At 35.1% G+C, this 17,094-nt stretch overlaps 1 protein-coding gene across 5 annotated transcripts in view; it reads right to left on the reverse strand.

Annotated features, from left to right (window-relative positions):
- Nucleotides 1-1,624: 1,624 nt before the first annotated feature.
- LOC136838472 (transmembrane protein 198) overlaps nucleotides 1,625-17,094 on the reverse strand; it is a 525,581-nt gene continuing 510,111 nt past the window's right edge. For 3 of the 5 annotated variants that reach the window (XM_067103423.1, XM_067103424.1, XM_067103422.1), the window contains 4 exons: nucleotides 15,986-16,148; nucleotides 15,248-15,407; nucleotides 14,881-15,014; nucleotides 1,625-6,471 (listed from right to left, as the gene is read on the reverse strand). In XM_067103423.1, coding sequence (XP_066959524.1) covers nucleotides 6,268-6,471; nucleotides 14,881-15,014; nucleotides 15,248-15,407; nucleotides 15,986-16,148 — 661 coding nt within the window. In that variant the 3' untranslated portion in view covers nucleotides 1,625-6,267. Of the gene's footprint in view, nucleotides 6,472-14,759; nucleotides 15,015-15,247; nucleotides 15,408-15,985; nucleotides 16,149-17,094 lie in introns of all 5 variants that reach the window. The other 2 variants (XR_010853002.1, XR_010853001.1) reach the window with 1 other exon arrangement.

Below are 17,094 nucleotides of genomic sequence, written 5' to 3' on the forward strand. Positions count from 1 at the left end.
AAGTGGTTCAGTGGTAACAGAGTCCCTGGCATCTATCTTTATATGGTTGGTTATCCAAAATGAAATATCACCAGATCTTATGATACCAACTTTCATTAAAATAAATTTACTCTATTCAAAGTACTGTAGTTGCAATTTTCATTTCTGGCTAAAGCCGTGATCCATGTTGCTGGTCTTGGTTTCTTGTATTTGAGTTTTCCTTTTGTAATTTGGGCTTGTGTTTCATTGTTCTTAAGTTCAGCTCTAATTTTGCTTCTTTCAGGCATTAATTTTCTATCTTGCAATACTTTTAGTTTGGTGATTTATATATAGAACAGACATCCTTTAGATCTGGCATGGTGATCGTAACTGCAGTTCACACAAAAATGTGATCAGTGAATCTGTCACATTACACGATTGCTGTCATTACATTTGTTGTTGTGTCATATTTACTGCAATTTTGCATTGAAGAGGTTTAGATACATATGGTGTCAGCTCAGTTTTGCCGTATAATTTGAGCTTTGAGAAGAAAACTATCCACTGAATTTGGTCACTTTATAATTCTTTGTTTTCTCTTCATGGGATGTTAGAGATTTCAGTGTTTTATGTCAATACATTATTACATATTCCTTGAAGAGTCTTATCTATCAGTTCATCTTCATTGATGAGTAATAAATGTATCCTGTTCACTTTTGTATCACGCTTAGTTCCTTTGACACTGATGTTGTTTAAGGTCTTAATTACCAGATAGATTTCTGACCAATTTTTGATGGTTTACTTTCTTTATCTAACATTTCTTTTGTTGGATATTTGGTTAATAGAATAAAATGTTTTCAAGTTTCACGGATGGTCAGTTTGATGAAATACTGCTTTGGACCAAATATGTTTTGGATTTACATAGCCGCTTTCCACAGATCCCCCACTAATTGACAATGGGCTAGAAGTTTGGTGGATTTATGGCCCAAAGCTCACTTATATAGACTTATGGGGTGAGTGGGTAACAGTCTTTTGTCAAGGTAACCTTATTAGAGTATTTTTACATACATTAGAAATGCATCTTTGACCTGAGGTATCTCTTTTAACAATTGGCTATAAGACCAGGGTTGACTGTGTCAAGTCTGATATGTCAGAAATACAAACTACATGGTATTCAGAAGTTGACAGTATACCAGCAGATCATACAGTTAATGTTTTTGTAATAGATAACAGAGAAGTACAAAGGATTACATTAACATATTTGAGCAGAGGTGATATGCAAGGCACAAGAAAAGGGTCGTTGACACTAATACACCTACCTAAAGAGAAATACTTTTCCTAAAGTGTTTTTCCTCACAAAAGGGAAAATGCATACATAACCATGTAAAGAATGGCACTAAAACAATGTTGATGTCGAATTCAAAATGATCTGCTCTCTGATTACCAGAGGATAATTTCAGCCACTCCCAAAAATACCCAGATCAAAAGGTAGACCACTCTTGCCATCTTCGCAGGACTCAGTCAAACATTACAGACCTTATAATTTCTGCTTCGCACCTTTTGTTATTCAGCAGTCAATACCTAATTCATGTCTTTTGTTACCTAGCAGACAGATACAGGTTTTACACTAAACTATTTAGTAAAACATCTGGGTAAATAAAAATTTTGATTAAAACATTGTTATTATTGAAAGAGCACATGATGTGGTACAGTACAAATACCTGCTCCTGAAGAATTGCACATATTAGCTTGTAAGAAATGGTTACATGACTTACACATACTGACTCTCAAGTTATACAAAACTGTGTTCCGTTATATAAACTTTACATTTATATCTAGTGACATTCCAAGAACAGTCTTGAGTAATGGCTAATATTTACAGTGACCAAAAGGAATTTCAGATGACAAGATAGAAGACAAGACATAGTTACTGTTTGCAAACTCAGATTTGTGCTTTGCAGCTGGTAATCTTGAGCTAACCACAGTTATGGTTAATACATTATGATTACATGACCAAGAGAGATGCCAGAGTCCCTCCTGACTAATGAGACATATAGTACAGTATTCCTAATCAATGGAATGGGTGAAAGATGTAAGAGATGTGCATCAAAAAGGATGTCGGATCCTCAGTGAAGCTTTGGCTGCACCCCCAAAATACATATTTACATTAACAAAATTCAGGTGAGAGCATATTCCTACAAAACATCACAAAAGCATACAAGGTAGATATACTGGACTAAATACAGTATTACATCTACTGGTCAAGCATAAATCTCCAAACTGAAATGTATCAAAGAAAAAAATAGACAATTTAGAGGAATACTTGAAAACAATGCAATTAATTGTGGTTTCTGTTTTTTGATGATCATTGCAGATTTAGAAAAATTTTCTTGGCAGGTACAGGGACGTTTATGTTTAACAAGATAGATAAGGCTAATACTTGAGGGATTACGTCTTTCGTTATTTCATTGGTAAAAGGAAAAACCAGACACTTATGAAGAAAAATTAACTATATACTGTATGCTTAAAGCTTAATGTTTATGAAAACAAATCATATTACAGGACAAGCAGCTAACTTGGGCTCAAATATCAAAATTAGATAAACAAAAATACCTATCCATTCTTTCTGACTTTCATGATCATCAAGGCAACAACTACCTAGCCATGGATGATGGATTGCATTGAAAACAATTGACTGTACTGCATTTCAATTGCGTTTACTAACACTGCACATCCATCGTATGATTCATTATTTGATAATCAACAATGAAGCACCAATAATAAAAGTCTATTTCTTACATACAAGCCAGCATACAAAAATGTTAAATCAGTAAATGCACCAAATCAAATTAAGTTTGGTACCCTTCAAACTAAAAGCTGGCTATTCACCCTTTGTCTCATTATTATATATGGCAGTGACAACCCCATAATCCTCTAAAAGAATGAAGATAAGCGTAAAAACTGTACAGTTTGTCTTACCCTTTGAGGTCCATTTAATATCACCTGTTCGGTCTTCAGCCTAATTAGTTTTCAATAAGAAAATTATAAACACTTAAGTATACAATCCATGAAACTTGGACACAAAATGTGTTTAAGCTGCATACAGGGCCATTTCATTTACTTTCTACAATTCATTCAACTTTTTTAAAAAGTTTTTTTTTTATTTACTTTCTACAATTCATTCAACTTCTTTAAAAAGCTTTGATGTAAGGTTTCTACAGCAACCTAATACAAATGTCTATAACCAAAGCCTCATTCCAGGGTAGGTAATACAATAAATTCCAAGACGGTAAAAAAAAAAAAAAAAAGTCCTCCAACTTGTTTGCTTGAGAAAAATACCCAGTTCTCTGAAAACAATTAGTGGTTTTTGTACTTCTAAAACAATGCTAACATTCTAAATGCAACCAAAATCGTTACCCAGACCACTGAGATCTGGATGCATCATTAAAATAAAGAACTTATTTTTGAAAGCCTTCAGGAATGATTGTTTATAATGACAATATGGCAATGTAAAAATGTAGAACTCCTCAGTTTATAAGGATCCGACATTTATAAAAGGTTTTAAAAGTGGTTTTGCAACAATGCCTATATGTATGCCACTACTATTAACTTGGCCATATGGCATTCAATAGGCTTTACATTCCCAAAGATAGTGTGTCAAGGTTGGGTGCTCAAGATTTGACTCTGATCAGTCCATCATTAAATCAGAAAAATTCTGCCTTATTCCAGCCCAAGACTCTTATTGTTGAATCTCTGAGAGGAACAGCTTAATCATTACCTATGAAATAATGTTTTTCCCATTCCATTTCTTACAGTACTCAAGCAAAATGTGTACTGCTTTAATGTAACTGCTTAAATAATATAAATTCAGTATGTAAAGACTAAATGCTGACAACATTTTCACAACTATCATTCTGTACAAACTTAATACATTTCATAATGATTTTGACTCTAATTAGTCATTCCTTCTAATGCAAGAAAGAAACTGAAACAACTTTGACAATATACTTACATATTTGGGGACTTAGATAATGAAAAAATGGTATTCACTAAGTCTGATAGTGGCTAGTGGCCACTACAGAAACCATAAAGGACCACAAAGGGTTAGTTAAACAGTAACAGAGATCCCTTGTAATATAAAAATAACACTTAAATCAATCTCCTTTTTTTGTTTTTGAGCTCGAGACATATGTAATTTATGAAATTGATTGCAGTTCAAGTTTTCTGTTTACCCACATACAAGTCTCACTTTAGGATTATCTCCTCTGCAATGGAAAAACTTTGATTATGATTTAAGTTTTCAAAGACGAAAAGAAAGTTTCTAAAAAAAAAGAAAAACACACACACTAGCATCATCATAACTAAACCAGGCTGCAAAAAATGCATTTCTTGGAAGAATAAGCATTTAAAATAATCACTGACAGTGGTAAAATCTGTATCAATTAAACCTTACATACACAACAATGATTTTCTCTCATTAATACATGTACCAAAGTTTGTTTATTCACTGCAATTGTAAACTGTTGGCATAATACTGACCATTCCTCTTCTGAACTATGGTTAGTTCTGTAAATTATCTGTGAAACTTGCTAAACACAAGGAAATTTTGAAAAAGACACTTGCAAGAAAATTATGGAATTAATTGGATGAATCCATAGCTATGATAAAGGCATATAATATCAGCGCCTGAAGATTAGTGAGAATTCTTCACTATAATAGAAAGCTCACATAACAGAATAAGTTGAATATTATGTACTGTATGTAAAAACATAAAATAAAAATAAACATTAATATGAATGAGTTATCATAGAAAAATTATAGCCCTTATTAGTTGTCCTCAAACTGGTTTTTTAAAAGAAATAAGAAAGACTGGGAGGTAAAGTACAGTAATCTACTCTAAGTATACCTAGAGGAGTCTGAAGAAAATTACACACAATGCTTTCCAAAACTATATTACTCTAGTGATTTTAAGTTCCTTGTACCAGGTATTGTCTTTCTGTTCCCTGAATGATCAAAACTGATGCTAGATCTCGTACATGTCTTAATGATGTCATGTAAAACTATTAAGCTGCTCATAACTACTCCATGCTTCTCTTGCAAATCAGGTAACATACTTACCTGGAAAAAATGGAATAACTTAGGATAAGGTTAAATTCATAAATTCCCTCATTACGCCATGCCTACAAATAAATAGTTTCAGTACTAAAAACATAAGAGTAGGAAAAAAAATCAGAAGTGATGAAAAATCCAGTATGAAATACCACTGGGTTGCTCAACTGGAAAATATATACACTGCTACTTACAAGAATTTGACAAAACATTAAAATACCTTAAATGATTACAATGAACACTCACAACAGTATTACTGTTATACGTTATCAAAAACAAAAAAGGAATTTAAAGCCATAGCTAATGCCATCAGAGATTCATCAAACATTCTTTACAACTGCATTAATAACAATCCTATTTCTATAACTATGACAGAAAGACATGTGGCATACTTGTGCTGCGTACACTCTTCTTTCATGGTTGATTGAGCTTTCCAGAGGCAGTGCTATACCAATAGCTTGAGCCAGGAGTTTTCTTCTAAGCAAGAAAAAATGGAATCTTTTTGGTTTTGCAAATCTTTGAGCTGTTCCAAAAGTAAAGTACTGTACATTTTTACTAACCTTTGGAATGCTTGAAACTTTGTTATACAGTACTTTTTAACTGGCTTTGAAGAACGTGATCACTTTATACTGCATATGTACACTGGTAGGTTTCTTGCAGTAAAAACATAAAAAGGCTTTAGGCCAACACTACAGAAAGGAAGTAGTTTAATCCTAGTGCCAATCTTCTGTTCCACCACTATTTTTTTTCTATTACAAATATCAAGAGATTTTCTTTCGGTAACTCATGTTTCTAAAACTGTTTTCAGAAAATATGCTGTACACCTGGTTTAGGTTCTGCAGCTCAAAATTATCTTTTCCTAACACTACTGAATCCATGGCATCCACATGTAATGACGTTCTGCTTTAGTGGGCCAAGAAAAGACAACACTACTTGGGTTAATGGATATACGCCCAAACACACAAACGCACACTTTCCTATTGAGTATCACAAGAAGATCTGAATTACAGTACAACATAGCCTCCTCACTTGTTATTTTTTACACGCGCACTTTATTGTAAATAGAAAGCATCTTTTACTTTATACAGAGAAGGCAATAGTATTTCATTCACATACACAGTACATGGCAACAGCAGTAACAAAAATTATATTTAGTTACATAATGGAAGTGTCTTTTTGATAAAATATTTTTATGCTCCAAAGCTAATGCATAGTAACGCGGGTAAGCCTTGGTGCTTCAGGTGGTGTTGGAGGAGGCTGTGATCCCCCTGTTTCATCCTCACTTTCCGTGAGAGGTGCCAGTTGCGACTGTTCAGGAGGTAACATTGTGGTGTGAGTTGAATCTGACTGAAGAGTTCCATTGTCACCAGTTGGATAAGCCTTCCTCTGCAGGCTCTGTATATACTCCTGAGGAATTAAAGGGAAAACAAATAAGAATTTTTTGAGATTAACAAAATCCAACTGAGATATTGCTCATCAAAGTGAAAGGTTACTTATCTGTAGTAGCAGAAGAAAATATTCATTAATGAAATTAACCAATATGATTTTAAGAACCTTCTAAATTAATGACTTTTGAATGCAGCAACTAACAACTTGATATAGTTTAGGTGCTCCTCTAAAATTAACCACCTTCTACAGTAGGCATAGGCGAGATAATTCAGAGAAATACTGTACTGTACAAAAATAGTATGCCTGTTATTTAGAAACTACACCAGTTTATCTAAAGAATCTTGGCTAAAGGTGTTAGTGAAAATCACTACAAATTAGGCAACTGTAGTTGACACAAGAGAAATAAAATGTTTCTTGGTTATTTTTTAATGTAGTATAAAGAGAATTTCTAACTGCAGTTTCACATTTGTTAAAAGTTTAGACATTTTTTATATTTACAGTACTTAACAGAATCAAATACTGTACAGAGTACTAATTAGATCAAATTTCTGAAAACTAAGAACACAGATAAATGAATATACAATACTGTTCATTAATTGCATGTTAGATACTGTCCATTGCAAGCTCAATCTGCTTACAATGTGTTATTTAAGCGCACTATAAGGATTCAGTTAATAGACCGTACAATATATTTCGTATCAGTAAAATTTAGAAAAGCATACAGTAATAGTCAATAAACTTCAGGTTTAGACTTCTCATGGTCTGCCCCTCTTGCCACTGACTCCTGTATAAGTATGCAGAATGACTGATACTTTGGCCTGATTTTTGGGACTATAAATAATGTTCCTAGGGTGGGGACTTGCCCTCACTAGGATGGGGACTTGCCCTCATTTTTTATATAAGGTACACTAGTTAGAAATAAAATGCAGAGTACAGATCAGAAAAGCAATTCCAAGAGCTCAAAGTCTTTGTCAGAATAGGTTTCATCAGTGCAGTTCTAATGCAAAGTCAGTAACTTAAAATTTAAAAGGAAATACAGTAGTCATTTGTGATGCTCAATTAAATTTTACGAGGAACAGGGCAGTTTAGCCTAGGAAGAGATTATGCACATTAGTCGCTGCTACATAGGACATACAGTTTATCAGTACACTGCTAGAAAGGGTATACAGTGTATCAATGCAAGTCAGTAGTATTATTCAGTTTGCTGGCATGCAACAATAAACATTCTTGAGACCATATCATGCCTATACTTCTCCAGTAGGAATTTTTTTCTTTTATCAGTCGCCAATGACTGAATTGTGTAGCTGTGGTTCTGGAGTGTATGGAAATCAGTACTCATTTTATTTCTCTTGCGTCAAAAACAAGAGTGAGAGCATAAACTAATGTACATTTAATACAATGAGAGAGAAGCTAGTCATCTCTAATATATATCATCTGAAGCTTGAACAAGATAAGATGTCTTACCTTGATTTACCTACTTATTTTTTTATCATCAATCTCCTGATTTATACATTTGATTTTCCTGGTTTCAGCTTCCAGACTCCATAGAAATAACTTGCAGTACACAATGATACACAGAATAAAACAGGTACAGAAGACAAAGAATGTCAGAAGGTATGAAACAACTTTGACAAATCACAGTAGAACCCAAAACATCTACAATCATCAAGAGATAGGAAAGAGAATGCTGGATAAAAGCCTATTTTGAATCTGGCTCTGTTGCAAAAATTTAAAATAAAGGCACAGTCCTTGAAATTCTAAAATAATATAATCTTTCAAAAGCTTCACTAGTACTCATGCAAACTTCCAAAAACACCTCATTCACTCAGCTCTAGATAGTGTGTTAATAAATGTTCCACCACAAGCTCTCTCAAATGGATGTACAGTATTGTAAAGTTCTTTATGAACATACAAAAAACTTGTTTTAAAACTGAAATGCACACTTGATCATATATGAATTGTAAGAAAGTTTTTACTAAATAATTTCCTGATTTCTGAATGATAAAAATATAAATGCACAGCAGCCTGACAATAATTTTACTCACTCAATGGAATTAAGTTCACAAACTAACTTAAATTGCTAATACTTGTCCCATTGTTAATAATCAAAAACCTTATTCAACTATAATGTACAACACTTTTTACTTTCAACTCTTATTTGACAAATGAACGACAAATTCAAGATATTTAATAAAAAATAAATTAAAATCTAGAAAAAAAAAAGATCCTAAATCCCATCCACTTCAAACAGTACTGGTTTTATCAATATTGTACCTTGCTTTCCTAAGTAAATATATGAAAAAATATGTATCATTGTTATTTTAATGGTTACAGGAAAGCAAAACTTCCATTACATCATAACTACTGTATTATCCAACACTGGATGACAAATTATCTAACTTCATGAACTACCATTGTTTTATGTATTTTATATTGCACAAAACATGAAAGCTGTAACTTTCTATAATGGATACTGGGAGGGTTTGTCTACGGTTGACAAATGACCCAACATAGTAAGGAAGTGGAAAGAGATTCCTGCACTACTGGTAAATAGGAGTATCCCACTAATAAAAAAAGAAATTGATGATGTATGTGTGTAAAAGACATTTGCAATATGCAGCAGAAACATGGGGGTGAGGAGCAGTTTTTCAGAATAGTAGTAGATATGGAAGAGGCTTGGAGACCAGTAAGAAAGGCCAGAAGAGCCTAAAGAAAGGGGGATAGATGAAGACCTATACCAAATGGAAATTCGCACAGAAAATACATGTGACATAGAGGCAAGAACTCACTTCAGGTCAAATCCTTTTAAGGATAATTTGATGTAAAAGCTACTGATGATGATGATTTAAGCATTGTACAGTACACAGAATATATTTCACATATGTAATTGTGACTATAACAACATTTGAAAACATATTTTCTTTTTAAAACCACTGCCTTAGATAGTCCTGCACTTTGAGTTTATAGTGTTGGTCACACCTCCACAATTAATGAAGATATATTCAGTCCTTGGAACAGTTTGCATCCCTGTGTTTCTCATCATCCACCCTAAATATGGAACTACAGTCCAAGGAGAAGCTCGTACCCAAACATAGGAAAGGAATATGGGGCCTAGATACAAGGAAATAGTTTCTGTGAGACATAACACTTCTCCAAAATTTTCTTGTTTTTATTTTCTAATGACCCACTGCCTAAGTTGGGTATCTACCTGGGTCAGAAAGTGACTTAAGTCACCGTAATTACTATTATAGGGTGAACTTCCATCATACTTGGGTGTACAGACATACATCAAAATCAAAGTTAAAAACAGAGACTCGAAGCACAGGTAGTATTCCATTTAGACCACTAACGTCTAGTTAAGTCACTAGATGTTAGTGGTCTGAATGGAATACCTGTGCTTCAAGTCACTGTTTTTAAATTTGATTTAGATACTGTATCATACTATACCGTACACCCATGTATGATGAAAGTTCAACCTTTAACAGTAATTACTGTGACTGAACATTGCCTCCAACACCATGTGACACAAAGGACCCTTGTGAAATTCTCCCATTCATGTCTCACCTGGACTTTATCCTCTACAGATGTTCACTCATATCCAACCCCACTTCTCATAGTTCTCCTCCAAGTAGTTCTGGGTCTCCAACTCTTGTTGCAAGTCCCTTTCATTACTACTGAATCCACATATGAATTTCTCTTGTGGCATCATTTCTAACTATCCTGACTTCTACTGTTGTTCTTAAAGATTTATTGTCATGTAGAAAAAGTATTTTAGATGTAGTTTCATTTCATATCATGACTGTATAACAAGCCAGAATATATTAGTTTTATCTATAATCTTACTTTGGTAGCAATTTAAATATACAGTATTTGATTTCAAAATCTTATTCAGTGTGCCCAGTGTGTGATTCACCTTTGTTAGTCCTTCACTAAATTCTAATTTGACAGAAACTACTGGATATCACTGTTGGTAAATATATACTTATAAAAATATTCCACCTCATTAATCCATTCTGCACCTGTTACTTTATCCTTTTGTGAATACTCTACTCTCATTGCTTCTGTTTATATTACATTTATTTGAAGTCCCATCTCTAGATATATGATGTATTCTGTGAAGCAAGCTTTGCAAATCTTTGTGGAGTTCTTTTTTTTTAATAAAACAACATCATCTGCATAATCTATGTCTGCAACTCTTCTATCAATACTTCAATCAAAACCTTTTCTTACACCATCAACCAATTTTTTTATCATAACATCTATGAGAATGGCAGACACCAAAGATAAAATAACATTTCCTTGTAGTAACCCACTATTTACTGTAATTTTATAAAATTCAAATCTGAACACTTTTCCTTCAAATAAATTTACAGCTGAATTTAATGATACCCTTATACTGCACAGTATTTACACTGCCACTTCTGGTATTACGATAACTACTCCCTAAGGCTACTCTGATGTGGAATAGCATAAAATTCCCAAGTTCTGCTTCAAAATCCCACTTTTGACGGTCAGCCTACCAAGAACACCTCTATGAATAGGTTTTTTGTTTTCTTCACCGTGGAATTTCCCACAGAGGGTAGTGCCATCAATGCACCTCATGCCGTGCACTGTAGACATTACTTAAGGTTCTTTGCTGAGTTCCTATGGCTCCTAGCTGCAACCCCTTTCATTCCTTTTACCGCATACCTCTGTTCGTATTCTCTTTATTCCATCTTACTTTCCACGCTCTCCTAACAATTGATTCATAGTGTAACTGTGAGGTTTTCCTCCTGTTACAACTTTCTGTTCTTTTTACTATCAATTTCTGTTTCAGCGCTGAATTACCTCATAGGTCCCAGTGCTTGGCCTTTGGCCTAAATTCTATATTCTATTTATCTCTCTATTCATTGTGGAATTGTATGAGCTTGACTACATCTCCAAACACTTCTGTTTTTTTTTTCACTTGAATGGCTCATATTGCACACAGAGTACCCAAGTCATTGTCTATGTTGAGACAGTTAAAATACTGAGGGTACCAGATAGAGATGTGGAATTTAAACCTTTCTTGGTATAGATTTCAATCTAACTTCTTCATTGAATAAGGAGATGTGGTTGCAATGGTTTGTTTTAAGAATTTTCATTTCAAGTAATTAACAGTATCTTGCCTGGCAAAGATTTCTTAAGAAAAGAGCAAAATTTTGTTAATATGCATTTTTCCTAGATATAAAAACCCTTGTCTTGAAATGGATATCTTCAGATGCAGCTGATCAGGTGTTGGAACTTGGTAATCACCTATGCATCTTTGCAGTCAGTTTTTGTCTGACAGCAGGGAAACTAAAGGGTTGTTAGGAGTGGGATTATGATGCCTTCAGGATTGTATATCTATGCAATATACAAAGTAATCACCCATGCATCTGTGCAGTCAGTTTTTGTCTGACAGCAGGGAAACTGAATGGTTGTTAGAAATGGGATTATGATACCTTCAGGATTGTATATCTATGCTATATACAAATTTTATCTTTAAAAATTTGCCATTTGTTCCTATGAGAATATTAACCCTCTCCTTTTATTGGAGACTTATCCCTCAGGTGGTAAGAATTATCTTGAGATCATGATTGGTGTTGATCTCCCTCCTGCAGGAAGTTAATTTTCTAGTCACATAGTGAGCAATGGAAGGATGATTCCTGTAACTCCCTGTCCATCCCAGCATGGTTGATACCCAAGATGACAGAGCCGTGTGCCAGAGAGTGGGATGTGGCATCACACTATTGAAAATGAAGAGTTTGGTTCTTTTGTGAGAAGTGAGGACCAGTTCATTAGGTAGCATAACATTGCAGAATTCCAGATAATTATACTCCAACAAACCCAACCCCTACCCCAAATAAAGGAGGGATGGAAGGAGTCACATTGCCAACTAATGATTGTCAGCAAGATTGGAAGTTCTGCTGAGTAAGTCACCTGCAACTGGCCTGGTTGGCAAGAATACAGCTTGTGGCTGCTGAGAAGACAGAAAGAGGGAAAGAGTACCAGTCACTTTTCATTCAGTCAACCAATTGCTCCTGCAAACCTTAATCTCGATACTATTTTGACCAAGTGGAGCTAGGAAAGTTACACATCATGTTGAGCAGCCTGCACATGTCCTAAGGTTGAACATAACAGAAGAAATCACACAAATGAGCCTAAAGATCTGGCTAAAATGCCACTCCAGCTCCACTTGCATGGGCTCTACTGGTAAGGGACTGTCAGATCCAACAGAAGGGGCCTTCACAGAAGGAGAGGATGCCATGCACAATCTGACCCGCTGAGCAGGCGGAGCTGATGCAACACACAGAAGGCTATTTCTATACTTGTAATAGCATACAAACTACTCTTGAGAATTCCCTGGGACCGACTGGGGCAACCATGGACAGCTGACACAATTAGGGGTTCTGGGGAGTGCAGACTCTTCCTTATGCAATTCTGAAGAAACACAAGCCAAGTCAGAGTCAAGGTCAGTCTTGCTCTCCCAAGAAATCTGGAGAGAGGCATCACAAGTGACCAGGAATAGAGTTGTGCATTGCAGATCGTGCATGGGCAGATCCATACAACAGAGATCAGTCCTGACCAAAGCTGTGAACCAATGCACCTGTCTCTTCCAGCCCCTCAAATAGGTACTAAGATCACTGCTATGCCAAACATACAGATGAATGCTGCAAGAAGACTTGCTAGCGTTCTTGTGAAGGGATGCATTCCAGGCTTTCACATATGCTTCCTACAGCCTTGAAAGGACGATAACAAGGAAGAGGAAGGTGATGAGGAAGAGGAAACAGCACAAGTGTGCTTCCTTGACTGCCCCTAAACGGTGGTCACCTCAACACCTTAACACATCCACAGAGAAGGCAGACATCTTCAAAGGGACAGAAGCAGGAGCTCTTGAAGCAGCTATAGCAGAAACAGCAGGTATATCAGCAGATCTGCAGGCAAAATCTTAAGAGGGAGCCAAAGCTGGTTTGTTGGGATCATGAAACAGTCCTTTAAAAAGAACCTTTTGGCTGAAACCAAATGCTGAAGGTGTTTGTTAAAAGTAGAGAATAATGGTTTGCATATTAAAAGTACTACAAAGCATTTTTCTGACTTCGGATTAAATGGTCTTTTGCCTCCTCACAATAACCCCATGTAGTATATAGCAATAAGAATTCAGTCAGTTTTATGTGGATCTCAACTGGAACTTGTGAAAGTTGAAAATTCTATGTAATTCATCATTATAATGAACATATACTATTGCATTTTCAAATATTTACGTGGTTTTTGTATTGCTTGAAAAGTAAAATAACTCTATGAATGGGACAGCATAAAAATTTTAACCTTTGTCATTAAGCTTGCATGGTCATTTTTGAAAAGGTGTTATGTATTTCTTTGTGCTTTTCAAAGTACAATACATTTCAAAACATCAAAAGACTAATTATTTTCACAACCTTGTGGAGCATACCACTAATCTTTTGTCTATGTACACTAAAGAAGTTATATTATATTGTATGGTAAAAACAAAGAATACAGTAACATAATTTCAGTGTGGCATGAGACATCAGCTCAAATTAATGATCAAATATATGTTGACCTAAAAATAGAACTAGAACCATGATTTAACCTGAATGGATGAAATATCATTTAAAAAATGGCTTGGTGTATCACGTATGAAATCACCTATTGAATATGCCCTGATATCAACAACATTATATTTATCTTTATTATTTTCCACTTAGAAACTTGGTAACTGTATGCAACAAGCATTTCATGTGCAAATATAGTAACAAATGCAATACATCCATCAAAATACTGTAATAATAATTGCTTGGATTCAATGGAATTGTAAACATGCATCAATTATAAAATTCAAAAAAGGCAGATCCTCAGAGATCAATATCATAAGCAAAGAGATAAGAAAATAAATTTCAGTAGAGAGCATCTTACCAGAATTACACCATAATGCATATCATTTATCAGTTCCTAAAATCAATCACAGTACAGAATCTCCCTAAAAGAGGTTATGAATCAAGAGCTAAGTGTGTATTATGAGATGTTCTTGCACCAGTCACTCAACAATGCACAACACTTGCAGAGCAATATAAAGAATAAAAGCATCACATTGACAGCAGAGGAGCCATGAGAGAGCAGCAGCAATTTAGAACAGAATTCAGATTCTATTCAGAGCCAACTGAGCATTTTAACTCACACAAATACAGAAGGAAGTTGATCTGTACCGCATCAAGGAAGTTCACATAGACTGGAGAAGGAGGCAGAAGGCAGTAAACAGACGTTTTACACGAGAGGACAACAATGCATACCTGAACACTTGCACTAGATGGCACAATCACCAGTTAGTCCCACCACCACGTATCCGCCAGACAGACACTGCTAAGCCTCGCTAACAGTGGTATATCTGAGATCGGACACTGGCATATTCACCTGGCTGATGATGTCTCCATGAGCAGTACGAACTTGATAAAGGTATCTGTACTTCTTCTGCCGCATCTCAGCTCTGGCCTCTCGACTCCTCATTCGCTGGAGGTTGACACTCCTAGACTTTTTGGAGGGTACCACTAAAGGAAACAATATTTAGTTCATTAAAGAAAATAGTGATTTGAAAATTGGTTTCTACAATACAATTATTACTTTATCATATTACTCAATTCCTTCAAACAATTTTTTATGCTGGAAATGCATTTCAACAACAGAGTTATTACATTTAGTTAGAGTAATTGCAACTGCAATATATAATTCAATTCCTCCAAACACTAATAAACTGTAAGAGGGGACTGGACAGTAAACATACGTTGCTGATGATAGATGCCCCTGCCCGTGATCCTCCATTGAGTTAGACTTCCAACGATCACCATGAAAGGCCAAACGCCAAGAATCATCCAAGAAAACCAACAAGGAGGATCACTTTCCACAGCTTTTAGTCGCTCCTCAAACCAACGCACCATCAGGAACTGTGGGTACAGTCATTAATTTTACATTGAAGAAAAATTACTTCTTTTAACTAAGGATACAAAACTTAACAGTTATAGCTTGCCCTTTGAGAAGGACTGAATTATATAACAAATGCTGAAAACATTACAGAAAACAGGAAACCCCCCCAAAAAAGGGATTTAGCTAAGTACTACTAGTGACCTTGTATTTTAAACCAACTCAAGACCACTGATTGGTCAGAATTTCTCTTAACCTTGTCTTTAAAGCACGTTTGTTAATCTATAAAACTCTGCTAATTAATGCTACGAAAAGACCTTTAAAAAAAAAATCTTGGTACTTCAACACCATTCCCATTATTTAAAAGTGGGTATCCCTATTGCCCAAAACAGTATGACAGATATTTCTACACCAACTTAGGAAGCAAGTGAAGCAGTTTTCTGTATTATTAAATATTACAAGAATGAGTGAAGGGGGAACCACATAAGGTAATCAAATTAGGAGTCGTAAGTAAGAATTATTATGGTGTTCTTTCTTTTCTAATAAAATCATCTATATGAGGCTATTATATAAAGTGAAAATGGAAGAACATGCAGTTTACCTTCTCTATAAAGTAGTCGAGGGTGGCAGACATAATAGCTCCACCACTAATGGCTGTGCCCAAAATGGTGAGGCCCTTTTGGAAATATAGAGTCATAATTGCTAATAACAATCCTGCAGCCAAAAGGATACCAACGACTAGCCACACGCTGCTTGGTATCCACCTGAAAGATAAATACTATGAAGAATCTGAAATATCAACAATTACAAACCTATATACAGGGCAATGAGGAATACTATTACCAGACTGTGTAATGTAAACAAGTCAGTGTTGTTAAGGCATTCAAGAAAGCGTCAGAAAGAACAATGAGGGCAGAACGCTTTGTGTCTTGTAACAGGATTTGCTGTGACATTTTACAATGTTAACAATAGCAGTTCCATTTAAGAAATGGAACAAAAATTCAAATGCTTACATTAACCACGCCCAACGCCCCAATCTTTCTGTTACTTTATACGTACATTTAAGATCATTTTCCTTGACACTTTCTCTTAAGGAACTAGACATCTGAATGATTCTGAATGATTCTTGTACAAAGGCCTCTGAAAAGTCTGTACATCAATAGACAATCAAAAAATGCATTTATCTGTGTACAAAACTGGTCAGATTAACGTGTGATTCTGATTAGATAGTTCTCTTAACAGAATTTTGCTTGAAACTAGTGCATTTCCTAAGGGTGGTAACAAATATCGTAAGCGTTCTGCATTGCTTGTTCTATCCTACACTTTTTCTGGAAGCTAAGATCTAGACAATAGTTGCTAGGAAGTAGAATTCATAGAAGTTCAGCACTTAATCTACAATCAATTTGCAATAAAATCAAATGGGTACAAACAGCCATTCAACACTATATCTCAACACAAGCTAAGTATGAGCACTAGTCATAAACAGATTATGAGTAAAACTTGCCCAAGCTTTAAATATACAGCATCAACACTCCTAAAGAGAACTAAAGCAAGAAAAGAATCACGGAAATAAATAAAAATCGGCTCAGGCATAAAGTCTTTCATGAAAACGCTCCCTTGACAGTTCAGCCATCGTTTCTGAAATCAATTCTGTGTGAGCCTAAGAGTTTGAACTCGTCTCCGGGAATTCTATAAAACTGTCACTTCTGA

This window comes from Macrobrachium rosenbergii, chromosome 5 (genome assembly GCF_040412425.1).
Source record: "Macrobrachium rosenbergii isolate ZJJX-2024 chromosome 5, ASM4041242v1, whole genome shotgun sequence".
NCBI lineage: Eukaryota > Metazoa > Arthropoda > Malacostraca > Decapoda > Palaemonidae > Macrobrachium > Macrobrachium rosenbergii.